Source organism: Numida meleagris, chromosome 16, assembly GCF_002078875.1.
Source record: "Numida meleagris isolate 19003 breed g44 Domestic line chromosome 16, NumMel1.0, whole genome shotgun sequence".
In the NCBI taxonomy this organism is placed as follows: domain Eukaryota; kingdom Metazoa; phylum Chordata; class Aves; order Galliformes; family Numididae; genus Numida; species Numida meleagris.
Window position 1 is genome coordinate 4,766,685 of NC_034424.1, and position 18,395 is coordinate 4,785,079.

Here is an 18,395-nt window from a genome sequence, read left to right on the forward strand (position 1 = left end):
GTGGGGGGAGGGTGCAGGCGCAGCAGAGGCTCCCAGCCCGGCTGTGTGGGGGCGGGGCCACACGGAATAGGCCACGCCCTCTTCTGCGTAGCCACGCCCCCTGACGCACGACCACGCGTACTCCTACGTGGCCACGCCCCCGCGCGGGGCACGCCGGGAGCTGTAGTGCGGGCGGTGCCGGAGCCGCGGCCGCCATGGGCCGCTCCGTGGCGGTGCTGGCCCTGGCCACGGCGCTGCTCTCGGCCGCCGCCGCCGCCGCCTGGGACCTGTGGGCACTGCGCTGCAGCTTCACGGCGGACTGCGAGTGCGGCTTCGAGCCCGACCTGCGCGGTTAGGTTCCGGTTCTGGGCCGGGGCTCGGCAGCGGCACGGCGGCGTCGGGGCGGCCGCAGGGCGGGAGCTGTCAGCCCCTCGTTTCGTAAAGGATTTGCTTTTGCTGCAGGCCTGGAGTGTGAGCTGGCCGTGACCCTGGTGGGACAGCCCCTCGTGAGGCAGCAGCTGATGAAGGGATTGAGGCAGTTCCTGGAGAAGCGCAGCCCCGAGAAGCCCCTCGTCATGTCCTTCCACGGCTCCACCGGGACGGGAAAAACCTTCGTGAGCTCCATGCTGGTCCGCCACCTCTTCCCGGAGGGGCTGCAGAGCCCCCACGTCCACCAGTTCTCCCCCATCGTTCACTTCCCCCACGCGGAGCACGTGGAGCGGTACAAGGTGAGTGCTGCCCCAGCGCGGTGCTTGGGGGCGGGTTGCGGCCGTCCCCGTGCTCAGTGCACGCTCAGCTCGGTTCCCGAAGGCAGCAGCGCTGCAGCCCTTTGCTTCGCCCTCTGACAGCCACCGGAGCGAAGGCTCCACGCAGTGGCTGAGGGATCCCTTGCGACGTGCTCCGCACTTGTTGCTTCCCCAGTGGCCGTTCTTGCTGTCGTTTTCTCCCTCTTCCAATATTTCCGCGGCCCTTTGAATACCCAGCCAAAGTGTTTCGCTTTGTGCCTTTCACCTAAAATTCTCCCCTTGCTTTCCAAGCAGCTCAATAGCTGTGAAAACCTCTGTGTTGCTGGGCTTGATAATTCCCTCCTCACCCAGCAAGCAGCTCCCAGTGGTTCCTACAGCTGACAAAAGCGAGAAATCCAGAGGTGGAGGTTTTCTAATGAAACCTCAGCAGTGGGGAAACCAGCACACGTGGATGTTTTCTTTCTGGGTGTTTGGAGGAGCTGTGTGTTCTTCTGTGTCCTTAGAAGAAATGAGCTCAGTAGGGCAAAGCCTCACGCTGGGTAAAACGCTGCAATTAAGTTATACATACCTCCAGGAGACCTGAGTGTTCGTGTGTGGGTTGGCACAAAGTAACTTCAGCTGTAGTAGGGAGAGGCAGAGCTCTTCTCGTTTGTGCAGGCACACGATTTTGCACCAGAAAAGGAGGTGGCAACAAGCACATCTCCCTCCCAGCGCGCAGTAGCTGGGAACTGTAATGCAATGAAAGAGAAGAACGCAGGGAGCTGTAGGAGGCTGAATACCCAGCTTTAGTTTGCTGCCTCCTCCTTACTGCTTCTTCACATCTGTAATAGAAGACTTGTAACAGGCTGATAAATGGCAGATAAGTCACCATGCCAGGTCCAGAACAAAGGAGCCTGCCTCGGGGCTGGCTGTTCCTGCTCTGAGCAGGTGATGCTGTGCAGGGATAAGCTGCTTCCAGCACCTTCACCTCAGCCCTTGCTCTGTGGTGGCTCAGGTCTCCCTCGCTGCCTCACGCCTGGTGGATATTTTTCCTAGGAAAACCTGAAGCACTGGATCCAAGGGAACTTGACAAACTGCGGACGGTCGGTCTTTCTCTTTGAGGAGATGGACAAGATGCACCCGGGCCTGATTGATGTGATCATGCCATTCCTGGGACCCTCGTGGGTTGTGTATGGGACCAACTACCGCAAAGCGATCTTCATCTTCATAAGGTGAGAGGCCGCTGTGTGACGTGGGGCACCACGGGGCATTCCAGTGCCCTGCTTCTCAAGTGGGCACAGGATGATGCCTACTTCAGAGCACGCTTTCATTTTGCTTTTCCTTCTCCAAGCACTGAGCCTTGGCAAAAACCAACAGGCATTATTTCCTTGTGAACAGTCAAAATTGGAGAGTCTGAGAAAGCTCTCCCCTTCCTGTTATTTGGTTGCCTTTACAGGAGTCGTTTTAGGCCAGGCAGCTGGGCGAGCCTGGATTGTGCTCGTGGAGAGTGGCAGATGTCACCTCTGTCCTGCAGTACCATTTTCCTGGGTAGTAAGTTGTCTTACTCTTGTGCAGCAACGCGGGAGGAGAGCAGATCAATGAAATGACGCTGGATCTCTGGCGTGCTCACCGGGACCGGGAGGAGATCAGCCTGCAGGACATGGAGTCAGCCATCTCCAAAGCAGTGTTCGAGAACCCTCAGAGTGAGTGAGTCTCTGAAGTGTTCCAGCAGGGAGCAGAGCCCAGCAGAGGGAGCCAGGCCCCCTCCACGCAGCCACAGATGCTCTCTGGGGATCTCCTAAGCAGACAGAAAGGGACAGGGATTTGAAGGGAAAGGAACTGGGGGGAAGGAATAGCCCACTTCCCAAGCCAGCAGATCTGTGACCATGCTTAGCAAAATTCTTTGAAGAAAATGTGTAGAGGAGAAAATTCACTCAAGGTGTGGCAAACAGCACAGCACACTCACTGAAAAGGCACTGAGAAGTGTCAATCCCCACTGCCTGCTTGGATCTCCTTGCTTTGTCCTTGTCACAGAGCAGAGCTTAAAATCTGACCAGTTCAGCTAAATCTAACCATTCCTGGGGAAAGACAAATCTGTCTGGGGAAGGAGGGGCTGACAACTGATCGGTTTAACTCCTTGTACAAAACAAGATGCGTCTTCAGCCAAGTACTTTGGCTTCAAACAAAGCAGCTCTTTGAATTCCAAGGACCACAGACACCAAAAGTAAAATCTTCTGTCTCCTTTGCTTTTGCAGGTGGATTCTGGAAATCTGGGATCATTAATGAACATCTCATTGATTTTGTCGTGCCCTTCCTCCCACTGAAGCGCCACCACGTAAAGCAATGCGTCATCAACGAACTTGTGCAGCAAGGGCTGGAAGTACGTCAGGGTGTTGTCCAGGAGGTGGCTGACAGCATCCCCTACTTCCCAGAAGAAGAGAAATTATTTTCATCAACAGGCTGCAAAACTGTGGCCTCTCGGATCAGTTTTTTCTTCTAGCCTTGCTCAGGTCCATAGGGGATGTATATGGAACTGCAAAGCTGCAGAGCCACAGACTAGTGGGATGAGCACCAGGAGCTACGTGTTACCATGCAGTAGCAGAAGTGCTCTCCTGCTGAATTTGTCTTTCCAGCCCCAAGGACACTATCACAGGATGCAACTGTGGGAGCAAGCGCAAGTGATTTGATTTAAAGCACTTTATCATTTATTCTGTGGCCAGGTGAAGGTGGATATGCACCACCCGAGTCATAGCTGTGATGAAAAAGGGAAGATGTCAGGAGGGACTGCAGCGTCAGGGAGGTTTCTTACTCTGTCAGCAGCACCAACCTGCAGCTCTCTCCTCTTCTGGCAGCTTCTGCTATCCAATGCATGAAGATTCTGAGCCCAAAAAAGAATTATTTTTTTTTAATACATCATTTTAGCATTTTGAAAAGCCATCTTGGCAGTACCTCAGTTCCTTGGTACCATGTGACGATGCTGGTGCTGACTGCTGCACTGCTGACTGGTGAACACCCTCAACATTACAGTAAAGTTTCCTCTGCAAGGAAATTTTAAAGCCCACTTCTTTCCAGTTTCATTTCACTGTGAATAGGTGCTGGTAGGGACCACCAACAAGCACAGAGACATAACGAAGGAAATGGCAATGCCCAGCCTGCCAAGAACTCAGTTCTCCCTACTTGTACCTCTGCCCATCTTTCCCCCAAGGTCCAAAGGATTTCCCTGCAGCAAACCATGGAAATAAATTAAAAAAAAACCAAACAAACAAGACTTACTGAGCTACAAAAAAGTTCAGTGCTACCTCCGGGGGAGACCGTGGTGCCGCTAATGATTTTTCTGAAATACTTTTATTCAGGGGTGATTTCTACAGCAGGCCGAGGAGTTGGTGCTATGAGCTCTTGAGCTTCTTTCACATCCTCCTGCTTTTCAGACCTTGCAGGCTTTTGCTGGACCAGCTCTGCTCAGCTTCATGGGAGTGCCACTTATGTGGGGACCTGAGGACAAGTTAGAGAAGTTTGTACTCCACGCTGTCAAGCACAGGGTGTATGGCACTGCTGGCCTTTGTCCCATTTTCATCTCTGCAGTCGGTTACTGGAGCACAGTTCAGAGGAACCAGAATCATTCATACTCTGGGAACAAACTGCCTGAGGAGGGTGTGTGATCTGGGACATTTCTGAAGGTTCCTGACATTCCTCTCGTGCCCTGTGCTGAAATGAGCTCCCAGCACTCAGGACCATTCCAGCCCTCCTCCAGAGCTGCAGCTTCGGGGACACCCATTGGAGGAACCACCTAAATGCAGCCCAGGAGCTAGTCCATGCACAGACCATCCTGCCTGCAGAAGTGTTAGCATTTCTAATTTTAAAATAAATCTTTTATGAAATAAATGGTTGGGGAACAGTCATTTGTTTGGATTCCTAACTGCAGCTTTTGCGGACGAAGCTAGACTTGCAGTTGCATGGGCACAGCTGCCTGATGCAATAGCACTTGGGGATTTAGAGGTACAGAGGTGATGCTCTGTAATTAGGTAACTGGAAACAAGACAGTGGCCTTTCAGGGGTGGGCGTGAAATGGCAGTAGCTGGCCCTGACACCCCCTAGAGAGGAGCCAGTGTAGGTGCAGGAAAGACACGAGGTCTATGCCACAGCTGCAGACAGCCCTTTTTTCCCCTATGCAGAGCACATCTGTGGGTACAAGGCCATGTTCCTAGGACTAGTGCCAGAGCAGGAGGTGGAACCCACAGCACCTCCTTTACATCCTCCTCTCACCATCAGCAGCCTGGGGATAGGCACCAGTGCCCAGGCAATGCTGCGGGCCTACAGCAAACACCCCATCCCACCCTGTATCTAACAGGACTGAGAAGGAATGAGCATTCTGCTTGGAACAAGTTTCCCACCTGTAGACATTCCAGCAACTTAGTGTCACCTTTCAGGAGCAGAAAGGGGCAAAAACAGCCTTTGGCAACATGAGTAATTCAGCAGTTAACTCTGAAGGTGGCTGAAATGTGCTCCTGTGCTCCAGAGCAAACAAAGCCTTCATAAGAGTTTGAACAAACCCAGTTTAGAGCAAGCAGCAGCAGGCTAACACCCAAGACAAACTACACAAGCACCAGCACACACCTACTGCTTCTGTCCATCAGGCATCATCAGATGGAAGTCTTGGAGGACACTGAAGTATTTTATCCAAGGTTTGTTGGGCAAGGCGTCCAGTCTCGCTCCTCAGGATAGCCTGGACAGTCTTTCTTGGAAAGAGGTGGCGTGCAAGGGAAAGGATCTGCAGTGGCAACATGGCAAGATGTGAATGTCCTCCCGACATACCTGCACTCATGGAAAAACTCTTCCCTGCAATGAGCTCTGCACCACAGGTTTCCACTGCTGCAGCCAAACACCTCCCAGCCTCACCAGGACCTGCCCCGACAGAGAGCCTGCTTTGTTTTGATTTTGTAAAGAAACCCCAGGTCTACTGAAGCAAGTAGTGCGATGCTTGGAGACAGCAGTGTAGGGGAGACACACTCTCCTTACCACAGCCAGCTGCAGAAGGGCTTCTGCCCTGGATTGCGTTTAAAGAAACAGGAAAGTGAGAATAAGAGGAGAAGATGATCTGCCCAATGGCTCTAACACCAAACTGCTGTCAAAGCCATTGCTGCTTGGCTTGGACCTGTAGCCTAGCAGGCACCCTAACTCATGTTTCTTGATCCCTGCAGGTGACCCTGATGCAGAACAGAAACCACCCAACCATCAGGCACAGAGCCTGCAGCTGAGGCTATGAGCCAGGAATGCTGCCCAAGGCGGGCACAGAGCAGCAGCAGCAGGGCTGTACCTTACTATCCGTGGGGTTGAGCCACAGACTGAGTGCAACATCCTCCCTCGCACTCTCCACCTTCCCTAGACACCACTTGGCCATGGCACGGTCCAGGTAGTACAGGGCTTCTCGGGGGTCGTGCTCAATGGCCATAGAGAAGCAAGCTTCTGCCTCCAGGAACCGCCTGTGAGGGGACAGCAGTGTGAGCCTGGCTCACCACAGGCCCTCGGGCAGCCTACACCACCCTGCTGCTCACCTGGCTGCCAAGTCCTGCCGGCCCTTCTCGTGCAACACGGCTGCAATGCGTCCCTGCACAACACGGTTCCCTGGACTCAGCTCCAGGGCCTGCTGGTAATCTGCCAGAGCGTAGGCCAGCTCCCCCAGGCGAAAGAAGCATTCTGCAGAGAACAGGGCTGACATCTCAGCAACTGAGAGGGGCTGGCTGCTGCCCTGGGGCTTTGTCTAGAGAGAGTGGGAAACACACACCTCGTGTCCAGCCCACCTCAGGTTTTGGCATCACTAGCCAAAAGCTCTGTGCTGGAACAACCAGCAGACGCAGCCTGATCTGGGAGAGAGCAGCAGTTGCCTGCTGTGCCCCAGAACAGGCTACGTGGGGAAGGAGTAGTAGCACCAGTGGTAAATCCCTACTCCTCATCCTCTCCCCACTGCTGAAACAGTGAACGTATCCTCAGAGTGCATTGGGATCATGATCAAGGGAGAACACACCTGCCCCACCACCTACTTCTGCCACAGGTCCCTAACACAGGGCCACAGAGCAAGGCCTCCCCCTGCAGACATTCAGTGCCTGAGTGCCAGCCACTGCTGTGCAACACCCCAGCACTATCCACAAGCCACCGACATCACCCTGCTGTGACCAGCAGCCCAGCCACTTGCCTCCTCTATTGGCGTAGATTCCCTGCTCCATCCTCTCATCTCGCAGAGCTTCACCAAGGAGCTTCACAGCCTCATCAAGTCGGCCCAGGGCATAGCAGTGCACGGCACAATCATTGTAGGTGAGCACCAACTGCCGCTGAGCCTCCCGGGCCTCTGGGCTCCCCACGGTGCTCAGCTCTCTCGCCCTGGCCAAGTCCTTGCTGGCCGCACTGAAGTTCTTGAGCAGTCGGAGAAGAGTCCCTCTGTGACACAGGGAAAGAGAAAGGAAACTCAGAAAGCAGTACAGCCAGCCACCTGCAGCAACACAACCAGTACCTGAGGGTGAAGAATTCGGCAGCCAACGGGTCACTCTCAATAGCCAAGCTGATCTTGTACAGGGCCCCATGCAGGTCCCCACACAGGGCCTTCAACACCGCCTGGGACTTAGCCTCCTGGCCTTGTCTCAGCAGCCTGTGCCACAAAGCCTGGGCAGCTCTGTGCTGTGGCTCCAGCTTCAGGGCCCGCTGGATGTCCTGGTGGCACAGGGCCAGCTGCCCAGGAGGCCAGGTACCTTCAGGACCTGGAGCTTCCCACTGTGGCCCCCATGTCTAGGAGGGGCAGTGAGGGTCCCTCAGGGTGACCAGCACGTCCATACCTGCTCAAAGCGGTTGTAGAAGAAGGCACGGAGCACATACGCATCAGGATTCCTCACATCCTCCTCCAGTTCTCTGTTAAGCATCTGTAGGAACTCTGGGAACTCACCGAGGGCAGCAAGGCACACCATGCTGCAAAAGAGGGACAAGGCTATGGGGAGCCTGTGGTAGGGCCAGGCCTGCCTGCTGAACAACCCGTGGCCCTGGCTTCACCTTCTCTGGCGGAACACCCTGCAGTGAGGCTGCAGCTCGGCTGCCTGTGTGAAGGCCTCCAGGGCCTCACTGTAGAGCTCCTGGTCCAGCAGACATTGGCCCTGCAGGGAAGGCTGGTCAGCATGGCCACAAGCAGGGGCTGCAGATGGGAAGAATGGAGTGGTTGCTCACCTGCAGGTCAAGGACAAGAGCCAGACGAGCCAGGCAGTGCTGCTCCCGTGCAGGTGCCAACACAAGCACCTTCCTTAAGTTCAGCACGGCCGACTGGAAGTCACAAAGCTGGAGGAAAGCCTCTGCCCGCTGCTCATACAGCTCTGCCTGCACCATGGACACCCTCAGCCCATGCTGCCAGGGCCCAGCCATCCTCAAGCTGCCCAGGATCAGCCTGGCACCATGCTAATGCCATAGCAAATTGCACTCTGAAGCCAGTGCTACAGCCTTAGCAATGCTGCCTCCTGTTCCCAGCTCTCCAGGGTCCCATTACCCGCCATGGATCGAGGCTGATGGCTTTTGTGTAGCAGATGATGGCTTCCTCCCACCGGTCACTAGAGGAGAAGTCCCTTCCTTTCTGCCAGCTGCAGAGAGGAACAGAGCCATGAGCTGGACCCAGCCTCATGCTGCCCAACAGGGAGATTGTCACAGAGCCAGGACACACACATGGCTGGAGGGCAGCAGGCCAAGGCGGTGGGTTATGCGGATTGCCCTAAAAACTGCTAAGGACAGTCTGCATGGGGAACACAGCAGCGTGAGCACAGAGCAGCCCCCAGGCACTTACTGCTCCCACATCCTGCCCTGCACAATGGCGGGAAGGGATCCCACACCCCTGGGTCTCTCCACACTGCGCAGGCACTGGCTGGGCCCGAAGATCCTCCGCAGGGCTCTCTCCCGGCCGCCCTCCAGCTGCTCCTCGGGCACGGCTGTGGCAAACAGCTCCGGGGCCTCCATCTCTGCTCCCGTCTGCAGAAACACGCTCAGCCCAGCGGCCCCGGCCGTGCCCCCAAGCCCTGCCCTTCCTAAAGGGCCCCAACACGGCTACAAGGCACCCTAAGGACCGCCAGAACTGGGTGCAGGGGAGAAGGATGGACTTTATCCCGGCCCAGCCCCGCAACTCCTCACGGCCCCGCCCCACCGCCCGCAACCAAGATGGCGGCGTTGCCCGGAAGCAAGATGGCGGCGCCCCCAACCAAGATGGCGGTGGGGCGGTGCCACAGAGGGCCTCGCTGGCTGAGGTCCTTGCAGATACGGATTCTGGCTTCGTTCCGTGTCGAAGTCACTTAGAGCCTAACGGGGGTATTTGTCCTTCTCCCCACGGGGACACAGCGGGGTCTGGTCTGTGTTTGTGCCCTGCAATGTGCTTTGACCCCAATGGCAACGGACAGTGCTGCCCCACCTCAGTGCAGGGCTCGCAGTCCCCAGCTCCCACTGACCCCTCTCCCACCACAAAGCCCTGCTCCAGGCTCTCCCCCTTTCCTCCTTCCCTCTCCTCCTCCCTGATGCTGTTTGGCAGCGCAGCAAACATGGAAACAATCAGCGCTGCCGCCAGGCCTGGCAAGAGCACACAGCCCTGGCGCAGCCCAGCACAGCCTCTTCCAGACCCGTGTTCCTTGGAGCCGGGCCCCGCACAGCCGGGGAAGCCATGGGGCAGCTCCAGCTCCGACCCCTCACCCTTCAGCTGCCTGCAGGAAACCAGCACCTTCTGCCCCATCACCACTGCCATCCTAGGTCCCTCCCTGAGGTCCCCGCTGGTGGCTGCAGCCTCACTCAGAACACCTGCCATTCCCCACTGCACAAATATCACTTTCCCCTCTGCAGCCGCTGGTCCCCTGCGTCGTGGATGTGTAGCAAGGGTGTGCCAGCACCCTGTGTCATGGAAAGGCAGAGCTACCTGGAATTTCCTAGCTCACCAGCACATGAGTCTGCTCCCACGGAGCTGGAGCAACTAGTGGGGAGGTTTCAGGCTGTCATAGTTTCTGAGTTAGGTTGTTTTGTGCCAAAACATTGGAGTTTTTGAAAGGTCCTGGCCAACTTTGTTACAGGTTTCCTGCCAGAGCTGCTAGGGAATGCCGTCTACCCTCCAGCACCACTTCAGCATCCCAAAAGCTGTGTGTTCTGCTCCATGTGTCCTGTCCAAGCTACAAGCTGCAAGTACAGCAGCTCCATGCCCGTGTCCCAGCGGGTACCAGAACGCACCCTGGGACCTCACAGGGCCCCATGTACTGCAGTGCCAATGCCATTTCCTTCTTCTGCTCCAGCCAGCACCCAACCTTCACCCTCTGTTTGCAGCTCCCAGCCCAATCTCCTCACCCTGCAAGGTCTGCATCCAGGGTACCACGGCCAAGGAAGCAAAAGAGGGGAGAGCAGCAGCTCTGGGAACTTGGCAAGAAGCTCGTCTCCCCCCCCAGCCTATCCGGACTAGGGTTGGTTGCAGAATTTTCTAGGAACTTGCTTCTATCCCCCAGTTTTCAATCAAGTATTGCCATGCAGAGTGTTCGCTTGCTCTAGGAACTTGAAGTTTTAGCACAAAACAAACAATCCCTGGCTCTTGTAAAGCAAACACCCTCCTCCAATTCTGGCCACAAACGTGACACATGCCAGAGCCCAGCAGGACTCGGCTGCACATCCCGGTGCTCAAATTAGCAAAAGGTTTTCAGTCCAAAGGCCAAAACCTCTGCTGAGAACATCAGAACAAACGAGGGAAAACATTGTCATCGGTGTTATCTGGGGGCAGCTCTGCCCAGCACAGCCTGCAGCCAGGGATGTCAGCTCCAACACAGTTGGCTTTAATCCTCCTGGGCTTCAGCCCAGATATGGCACAGGCAGGGGACAAGCCCAGTGGGTGGCAGGAGGTCACGTGTGCACCTTCAGGGCCTTTCCCCCTCCTCCTGCACCAGCAAATCCACATGCAATGTCCAAACAACAGAGTTTGCACTACTCAGGAGAGTGCAGAGCCGGAGCACCACGGTCCAGCAGCCCCTCTGCCTGGCTGGGCACAGGCTTGCTAAGAGCCCCAGGGACAGATCTCACTCTGGGGCACCCTGAGGGGGAATCCAGTCAACGATGCTCCCCCTGGGTCACGATGCCTGGTCCCTATGGAGAAAAGCAGTGAGCATCCCTGCTAGCAGTCCAGGCAGGAGCAAGCCAAATGCTCACCAACGCCTTCCCATGGGTGGGTGAGGAGGGTCTGGCTGCTCCCAGAGGGGTCCATGTCCTACACCAGCACCCTCAGAGCTCATCGTGGGATGCAGAGCGGAGGTGCCCCCCACCGTCCCGTGGGTCTCTCAGGGTCTTCTGTGAGCCCACCCAGCCCGTCTGTTTGGAGTCATCGTCCCAGATGGTGGAGGTCTCTGTGTCGCTCAGCCAGTTGCTGTCCCCAGCGTAGTGGGTGGGATAAACCAGGAGGGGATGAGCCGAAAACACCTGCAGGTCCCGCGGGGCAAAGTGCTGCTTGTAGTCCTCGCTGGGAAGAGGGGGACATAAGGAGTGATGGAGAACACAGGGATGGAGTGGGTGCACGGGGGATGGCACCACTCTGGGAGCGACAGTGGCACCAGGGATGGGCACAGATGCTGTGGCACCAGGGATGCTGTGTGCTCAGAGCAGTCCTCCCTCAACCCTTCCATCCCTCTGCTTTGCCATCCTGCTCTCCACTTTTCCCATGTCCTCTTCCCCAGCACTTGCCCCACCGCCAGCTGCCTCCCCCTCCAGGACCCCCACCCGGCGAGGTGCCCCCAGTGGGGCTGAGCCCCCTGCACAGGCCAGCCCCACGCCCCAGCTCCATCCCCGCCGCCCCGTGCTGGCAGAGGGCCATTTTCCAGCAGCCGGCGGCCAGGCGGGGCCGGGGGGAATGAGCTCATGCTGCAGATGTTTTCCTCCAGCCGGGATGGAGGGGGGAGACGGGGTGGGATGGTGGCAATGGAGAAGAACCACATGTTCCCACAGCAGCCCAGCCCTGCTCCTTACTTGGGGTGCTTGTCGTACATGATGGGCAGGAACTCGTCCACCGGCAGCATTTTGGAGAGGGGCTCGGCAGCCAGCAGCTTCTGCGCGCCGCGGAGGGAGATGGCATACGCCAGCGTCCAGTAGGAGTACCCGGCCACCACCAGGTTCTGGACACCCTCCACAGGAGCTTCATCCTCCGCGTTCACCTGCTTCCTCCCCAGGTAGCTGCGGGGCGAGCAGTCAGAGCCGGCCCAGCACCCACCCCGTGCCCTCCCATCCCCAGCACCTACACAAGGTCCCAGTCGTGCCGTGCCCCCTCCAGCTCCTCCATCAGCCGCCGCAGCCGTGCTGGGAAGGACACCTCGAAGCGCACGTCGTCCTCGAAGACAAGAGCCCGATCCAGCCCCCTGGACGCGATCTGTGGGGAGGGCACAGAACTGCTGCCCCACCCCAGCACTGCCCTGGGCCATATTGGGCTATATTGTGCCATACTGGGGCCACTCGCCCTGAAGGAACCGGACCCTCTCCGCAGGTTATCTAGGGAGCCAATGCTGTACAGAGGGTCCCTACCCCGTTCTGATGCCCCCCGGCCCCATACCTCCTTCCAGATGTTGTAGTGGCTCAGGAAGCAGCCGACCTCCCCCTTGGTGAGCGTGCGGCCGGAGAAGGGGTCGTAGTACCCCGGCAGCAGGTCCACCCCCAGCACCTTGATGTCGCTGCTGTTGAGGGTGCTGCAAGGCGAGGGGGTGGGTCAGCACGGTGTCCTCAGTGCCTAGCTCCCACCCCAGGGTGACACCATGCGGTCACCTCCCGTCCACAGCATCCACCACCCGTGCGGCGATCTCCAGCTCCTGCAGGGACTCGAGCATCCGCCGGCGCCGGTCCGGCCGCCGCACCAGATTGATGAGGAAGATCTGGGGAGGAAGAGGAAAGTCCCACCAGGGCAGGGGAGGGGAGGGAGCATCACTGCAGGAGCCCATCAGTGCAGGACAGGGGACGTCGGGTTGGCTGAACACCAGGGCAGGAGGCGTGGAGGGGAGGCATGGGGGGCACTTACTTCATCAAAGCCCAATTTGGTGAGTGGTTTGGGTGGGACGGAGATGTGCCTGGAGCGCTGCATGGGGGGACCATCCACTGTGTAGAGACGGGAAATCCTTTCCATGGAGCCCGCAGCCTTCTGTCACCGACAGCCCCACCACAGGGACAGCGTGGGGACCCCCCCGAGCTCACCCATGGCCTCTAGCGTGAGATGCACAAAGTTGACACGCTCGTCCTCCAGCGTCTGGTGGGCCTTCACGGGGACGTTGATGTAGCCGAAACGCTGCTGGTTGCACACGTGGACCTCAGCGCCTGCAGGGCCAGGGGGGTGAGCACCAACGCAGGCTGTCCCCTGCCTCCCCCCAGGACCCCCGACCCTCACCGGCCTCCTGGCAGGAGTAGGCGAAGACGATGATGTCGTCGAAAGCCCAGGTGTAGTTGGGGTGGGGCGGGTAGAAGGCCAGCCGCGCCGTCTCCTCCTTCCTCAGGTCGATCAGGAACGTGGCGTACACCATGGGCACGGCGAAGCAGCCCCGGCGCTGCCGGTTCTTGGTGGGGAAATAGTCGGCCGTGCGGCGGTAGAACCCCTGCGACACAGCAGCGTGACAGTGACGATGCCCGGGACGCGGCACTGCGCAGCCCCCCAGGGGTTTGGGGCTGTACCTGGGGCGTTATCCCGCACCAGAAGTTGGAGTAGAAGGTCTGCGAGTCCAGCATAGGGGCCACCACCGACTTGTTCTGCGCCATGAGGAAGGTGAGGGTCTGGTTGTTGGTCAGGATGCTGTCCGTGTCCACAAACTGGGGGGACAGCACCGGTGCTGGAGGCATGGGGACACCCACACCCCGTGCGTCACGACACCCGCGTGCTGCCCCGTCCCTACCAGGATGTAATCCGCCCGCAGCCCCCGGGCATAGCTCAGAGCCTCCTGCTTCAGCCTCATCAGGTTTTCATAGCGTTTGTCGCTCCAGTGCTTGGGGCCGAGCTCGTCGGGGTAAGCGCTGTGCGGAGTGGGGAAGGCAGAGGGTTAACGGCGCCGGCTGGGAACGCACAAACTCAGTGCACGCGCCGCGTGCCGTCCGCCTGAGTCAGCGCCGAGCTGAGCTGGCAGCAGCATGCATGCAAAACGTCTTGCAAACACCCCGCGTGCATGCAGGGGAGAGGGGCAAGGAAAGGGGGGGTGCAACACGGGGCTGTCCCCCCCGGCCCCACCTGGGCCCCTCTTCTGCCTTCCATGCCACCGAGTGGTAATTGCCGCCCACTGCCTGCAGCCACTCCTGCAGCATCGCCGTCGTGTTGTCCGTGTTGTGGTCCGTCGCACACCTTGGGGGGGCACACGTCAGCCCCACAGCGCTTGGGGTCCCCCCCGGGGGACCGACCCCTCCCTGCCCTACTACACCGAGAGGCTGAGCAGCAAAGGAAGGGAGCAGGGCTCGCTCGGAAAGGCAACGTGTAATTTGGAGGAGCCACGGCTGCATTCGCAGGGAAGGGAAAGGCAGAGGGGTAATTTCTTCCCCGCCGCCGTCCCGTGGCTCTCGCTTGCCCTGAGCCCCCGTCAGCCCAACATCAGCTTCCCAACCCCGTTCCACTGCTCCTGCCCCTCTGTGCCCCGCTGCTCCCAGAGCCACCAGTTGCTCTACGTGGGGGCTCCAGGGGGCAGCAGGACAAAAGCAGCCCCCCCAGCTCCCCCCAGCACAGCCTCCCCCCAGCAGGACCCCTCGCTGCCGGCCCCCGCCTCATCTCACATAAAAGTTTCCACTCCAGCAAGCGGCGGCTGCAAAGGAGAGGGGAAGGAGAGAGGCAGGGGCTCCTCTCCCACCTTCCACACGGCATAAAAGGGGTTTTGGGGGGGGTTGTGCTTGGGCAAGGGGGGGATGGGGACAATCCCTATGGGGAGGGGGAGGCAGCGCCCATCCCTGAGGATGTGTAGGGCCCCCACAAGCTCAGGGTGCTCCTTCACACACACCAGCCCCACAAATCCAGGAGGGAGATTGGGGGGGTCTCTGTCCCCCCGCTGCAGTGCTGTGTCCCCGCCCCGGTGCTCCCGTGGCTGCAGCAGAGCCCCCCACAGCCACAGCCCCTCTGTGGCCATGGGGCTGCCACCACCACGGAGTCCCCGGACCCCAAAGGGATCCCCACGCAGTCCCCACTCCTCCAGGTCCCCATTTCCTCCCCGCCCCCCGTGTCCCTATTCCCCAAGCCTGGAGAGGATCCTGAAGGAACGGGGACACCCCCCTAAGGTCCTCATTCCCCTCGGACTCCTGCTTCCGTGTCCCTCACCCCCCACAGCCCCTACATTCTTCTCCACTCCCCCATTCCCTCCGGATCCCCCCACTCCCCATCTACCGCTCCCCCAGGTCCCCCGCTCCCTCCGCCAGCCCCTTCCCACCCACCGCCCCTACAACCCCCGAGGAGCTGGGGGGTGCTCCCCGTGCCCCCACCCTCACCACAGCGCGATGCTCCCCGCGGGGAAGTCCAGGCGCTCCAGGGCCCCCAGGCAGTGCGGCAGCGAGTGCTGCGCGTTGCGGGCCAGGAGGGCCAGCACCACCCGGGGGGGTTCGGCGCCGGTACCGATCCCGATGCCCAGAAGCTGCAGCAGCACGAGCGCAGCGCAGCGCAGCGGCCCCATGGCGGAGTGCGGCGGCGGGCGGGGACGGGGCGGGCCCCGAGCACGGGATGGGCCCCCGCCCCCTGCCCAGCCCCTGTAGGGACCCCCCCTCCCGCCCCCGACAACGGGAGATGGAGGGGAGGATGAGGGGCGTGGGGCGCTCCCAGACTCGTGCGGTGAAGGGAGGGGGGGGGTGGAATTCTTCTTATTTTTACATTAAATAAAAGCCGGCATCACGTAGCACCTCAAACCCCCACTGGGATTAGAGCCAACTTTAGGGCACCACCCCCACCCCCCCGAGGACCCTACCGAGGCTCTATGCATCCCTGCGTGCCCCCTCGGGCTGGGGTCGGGCCCTGGTGGCACTCAGCACAGCGGGGATGGCGGGGGGAGGGGGCAGGGTTGGGGTCGGGGGCTCTCAGCCCGTTCACCCCCGGAGTGCCCGGCCCACCGAGGTGCACCCCCGCGCTACCCCCCCCGGCTGAGCGGTTGCGGGCCTTACGGCGTTTGCAACGTGTCCGAGCCGTCGGCCACCCCTTGGGACATTTGGCCAAAATAGTTGGTTAACCCCAAAGCCAGAAATGCAGCACGGCCTGGGAGGGGCCGCGCCCCACCGAGAAAGCTGCAGTCAGCCCCAGGCCGCGGCAGCCCCCGCCCCACGGACCCCGCTGCTCCGCCTGGGGGTCGGGACGTGCCCCGAACCTCGCACCCACCCCGCTCCGCCGCCACCGCGTCCCCGCAGCTCCACCCCGCTCCGCTGCCGGCATCGCTGAAACGCGCCTGGGGAAGAAGGGATCCGAGCGCACCTGGAAGAAGGAAAGGAGAGAAAATGAGAGCGGGGGGCACCGGGAGCATCGGAGCGCTCTGCAGCGCGCGTAAGGGGAAAAGCTCTGCTTACAGCCCGCGTTCAGAGCGCTGTTTTGGGGACGTCGTGTGTTGGCGGAGCCCCCGGCGCCTCACAGCGATGCAGCGGGGCCGCGGGACCCCAAACCCCCGCAGGGCCCCGCACGGCGCCGTGCTCCCGGGGGTGACCCGGCGCAATCGGCCCCGATCCGCCCGGACCCGCGGAGCTCAGCGCGGCCGCTGCTGCCACCTCCCGGCCCCGCGGGGTGCGACGGGGCCGTCCCGGGCGGGGGAGCGGCGTGGGGACGCGGTGTGGGGCTGCGGGGCCGGTCCCTGCCTCGGGTCTGCAGCCTGCGGCCCCGCGGCCCTTCACACCTGTACCCCCGCGTGTATCCCTGCATCCCTACGCCTCTGCCGCCCTACGTCGCTTCTTCGGCCCCGCATCCCTGCACTCCTGCATCCCTACATCCCTACATCCATCTGTCCCCATGTATCCCCGCATCCTTACATCTCTCTACCCCCACACCCCCACATCCACCCATCCTTAGATATCCCTGCATCCTTCTGCTCCCACCCCCCTGCAGCTCCTCACCCCATTCCTCCTCCATCCCTCCGCTTCCACATCCCCGCATCCCTCCACCCCTACATATCCCTGCACCCTTCCAACCCCACAGCTCCACATCCCTTGTACTCCTCCATCCCTCCACTCTCACACGCCTCCATCCCCGCACCCCTACCTCCCTGCATCCCCTCCCCAGGTTCATGGGCACCGAATGGGAATAACACAGAAGGATTTTGGTGCCAGGGCAGGATTGGAGAGCTCTGGTTCCCAGAGAGGCAGAGGGCAGCTCCCAGTGGCTGGGCAGCAATTTCTCCCCTGCAGAGCACCCTGTAGGCTCACCCCAGCCGCCCCTTGGGCCAGGCAGAGGCAGCAGGTGCCAGTGCTGCACCTTGACCTGGGGAAACTGAGGCACGGAGCAATGCAGCGAGCAGCGCACAGAGGCGCAGTGAGATGGGGCAGGCACAGGAGCATAAACACTGCACCACTTTCAGTCACTGTTATCTGTGCATGTTAAAACCCATCACCCTCAGAACCCACAGTGGGTCTGACATCACCTAGATAGCAGCTTTGGCCATGCAAAGAGGAAAATAATCAGGAAGGAGCAGCAGGGACTGCCTGACCTTTGCCTTGGGGTGACCACCTCCCTCATGCCGCTGTGCCCCGACACTTCCAGTGCTGTCATGGGGCAGCTGCAGCCCACAGTCCCTCCAAGCCAACATCAAGCCTGGCAGCCCTGCATCATACCCCCTCACACTGCATCCCCTCACACCACATCCCATCAAATCCCATTGCATTGCATCCCATCCCACCCCATCCCAATCCCATCGCATTGTATCCCCTTGCATTGTATCCCATCCCATCACATCTTATTGCATTGCATCCCATCGCATCCCATTGCATCATATCCCATCACATCCTATCTCATCGCATCCCATCGCATCCTATTGCATTGCATCCCATCACATCCTATCCCACCCTATCATGTCCCATCTCATTGCGTCCCATCCCCTCACATCCTATTGCATTCCATGCCGTTGCATCCTATTGGGTTCCATCCCATCCCATCCCATCCCAAAATGCACTTTCCCACCCAGCCTCCAGGACAAATCATGTATAACCTCCCGCATTATTCCCCGAGGTCTGTGTGATCTCTTCCACCAGCATCTCCCCGCCCTCCTCACAGTGCTGGGCTGATCTGGTGCAGCTGAGTGCTGAAATCAGAGCCCCCACCTGGCCCAGGAGCTCAGCCCCACACCCCTGCACCCCCCGCTCAGCCCCAGCCTGGCACTGCCCCCCCGCACACATGCAGTGAAGTTTCCAACCCTATGTTTTCCTTTTATTTCCCAGTTACTTTTGGCTCCAGGGCTGAGGTTTTGGCCATCCCCACCTCCTGTCTCCACCCCTTCCGTCCCATTTGTTACGTTTTTCAGTGAAGCCTTTGCAAAGCTCCAGGTTCCTCCAACGTCACGTTCTTCCACAAGGCTCAGATTCGGGTGCACGAGACACGAATGGACACGTGAAGTTACACCTACATAAACAGAACCGCTGAGACTCCGCGTGGCCGGGGGTCAGCACGCGCCTCCCAGCCTCCGACAATCCCTTCTTTGTAAACTTATTTCCTAAGAAAAGCTCTCCCAGCTCCGATGTGTCCCCAGGTGTCCCCAGTGC

General features: G+C 59.6%; 3 protein-coding genes across 14 annotated transcripts in view; 1 reads left to right on the top strand and 2 right to left on the bottom strand.

The window, feature by feature from the left end:
* Positions 140-4,586, top strand: TOR2A (torsin family 2 member A). Of its 3 annotated transcripts, XM_021413627.1 has the most exons (5): positions 142-330; positions 442-707; positions 1,761-1,936; positions 2,280-2,411; positions 2,960-3,136. In XM_021413627.1, the coding sequence occupies exons 1-5, from the start codon at positions 195-197 to the stop codon at positions 2,985-2,987; spliced, it is 738 nt and encodes a 245-aa protein (XP_021269302.1). In that variant the 5' UTR covers positions 142-194; the 3' UTR covers positions 2,988-3,136. The 3 variants fall into 3 exon arrangements, with proteins under 3 accessions (XP_021269303.1, XP_021269302.1, XP_021269301.1); XM_021413626.1 differs by lacking the exon at positions 142-330 and having other exon boundaries at positions 335-707; positions 2,280-2,407; positions 2,960-4,586; XM_021413628.1 differs by lacking the exons at positions 2,280-2,411; positions 2,960-3,136 and having other exon boundaries at positions 140-330; positions 1,761-1,940.
* TTC16 (tetratricopeptide repeat domain 16) lies at positions 3,595-10,289 on the bottom strand. 5 transcript variants are annotated; one of them, XM_021413619.1, is made up of 12 exons: positions 8,515-10,289; positions 8,224-8,314; positions 7,911-8,057; positions 7,740-7,840; positions 7,529-7,658; positions 7,210-7,424; positions 6,895-7,136; positions 6,257-6,398; positions 6,019-6,184; positions 5,319-5,472; positions 3,978-4,196; positions 3,595-3,742 (listed from the first exon to the last, which is right to left on the bottom strand). In XM_021413619.1, exons 1-10 carry the CDS (start codon positions 8,682-8,684, stop codon positions 5,335-5,337), a joined length of 1,542 nt encoding a protein of 513 aa, XP_021269294.1. In that variant the 5' UTR covers positions 8,685-10,289; the 3' UTR covers positions 3,595-3,742; positions 3,978-4,196; positions 5,319-5,334. The 5 variants fall into 5 exon arrangements, with proteins under 5 accessions (XP_021269294.1, XP_021269297.1, XP_021269298.1 ...); XM_021413622.1 differs by lacking the exon at positions 3,595-3,742 and having other exon boundaries at positions 7,210-7,406; XM_021413623.1 differs by lacking the exons at positions 3,595-3,742; positions 7,911-8,057 and having other exon boundaries at positions 7,529-7,677; positions 7,740-7,878.
* The window catches only part of CERCAM (cerebral endothelial cell adhesion molecule), a 9,659-nt gene continuing 1,762 nt past the window's right edge, over positions 10,499-18,395 (bottom strand). Inside the window, exons 1-13 of one of the 6 annotated variants that reach the window (XR_002443563.1) lie at positions 15,162-15,373; positions 13,927-14,037; positions 13,598-13,715; positions 13,380-13,514; positions 13,099-13,303; positions 12,909-13,028; positions 12,736-12,812; positions 12,486-12,592; positions 12,277-12,409; positions 11,969-12,096; positions 11,700-11,903; positions 10,890-11,196; positions 10,499-10,826 (exon numbers count right to left, since the gene is read on the bottom strand). Coding sequence is in view for 5 of the 6 variants with exons in the window: in XM_021413614.1 (XP_021269289.1) it covers positions 10,962-11,196; positions 11,700-11,903; positions 11,969-12,096; positions 12,277-12,409; positions 12,486-12,592; positions 12,736-12,812; positions 12,909-13,028; positions 13,099-13,303; positions 13,380-13,514; positions 13,598-13,715; positions 13,927-14,037; positions 15,162-15,343 (1,755 nt within the window). In the remaining variant the exon portion in view is untranslated. The other 5 variants (XM_021413615.1, XM_021413616.1, XM_021413618.1 and 2 more) reach the window with 5 other exon arrangements.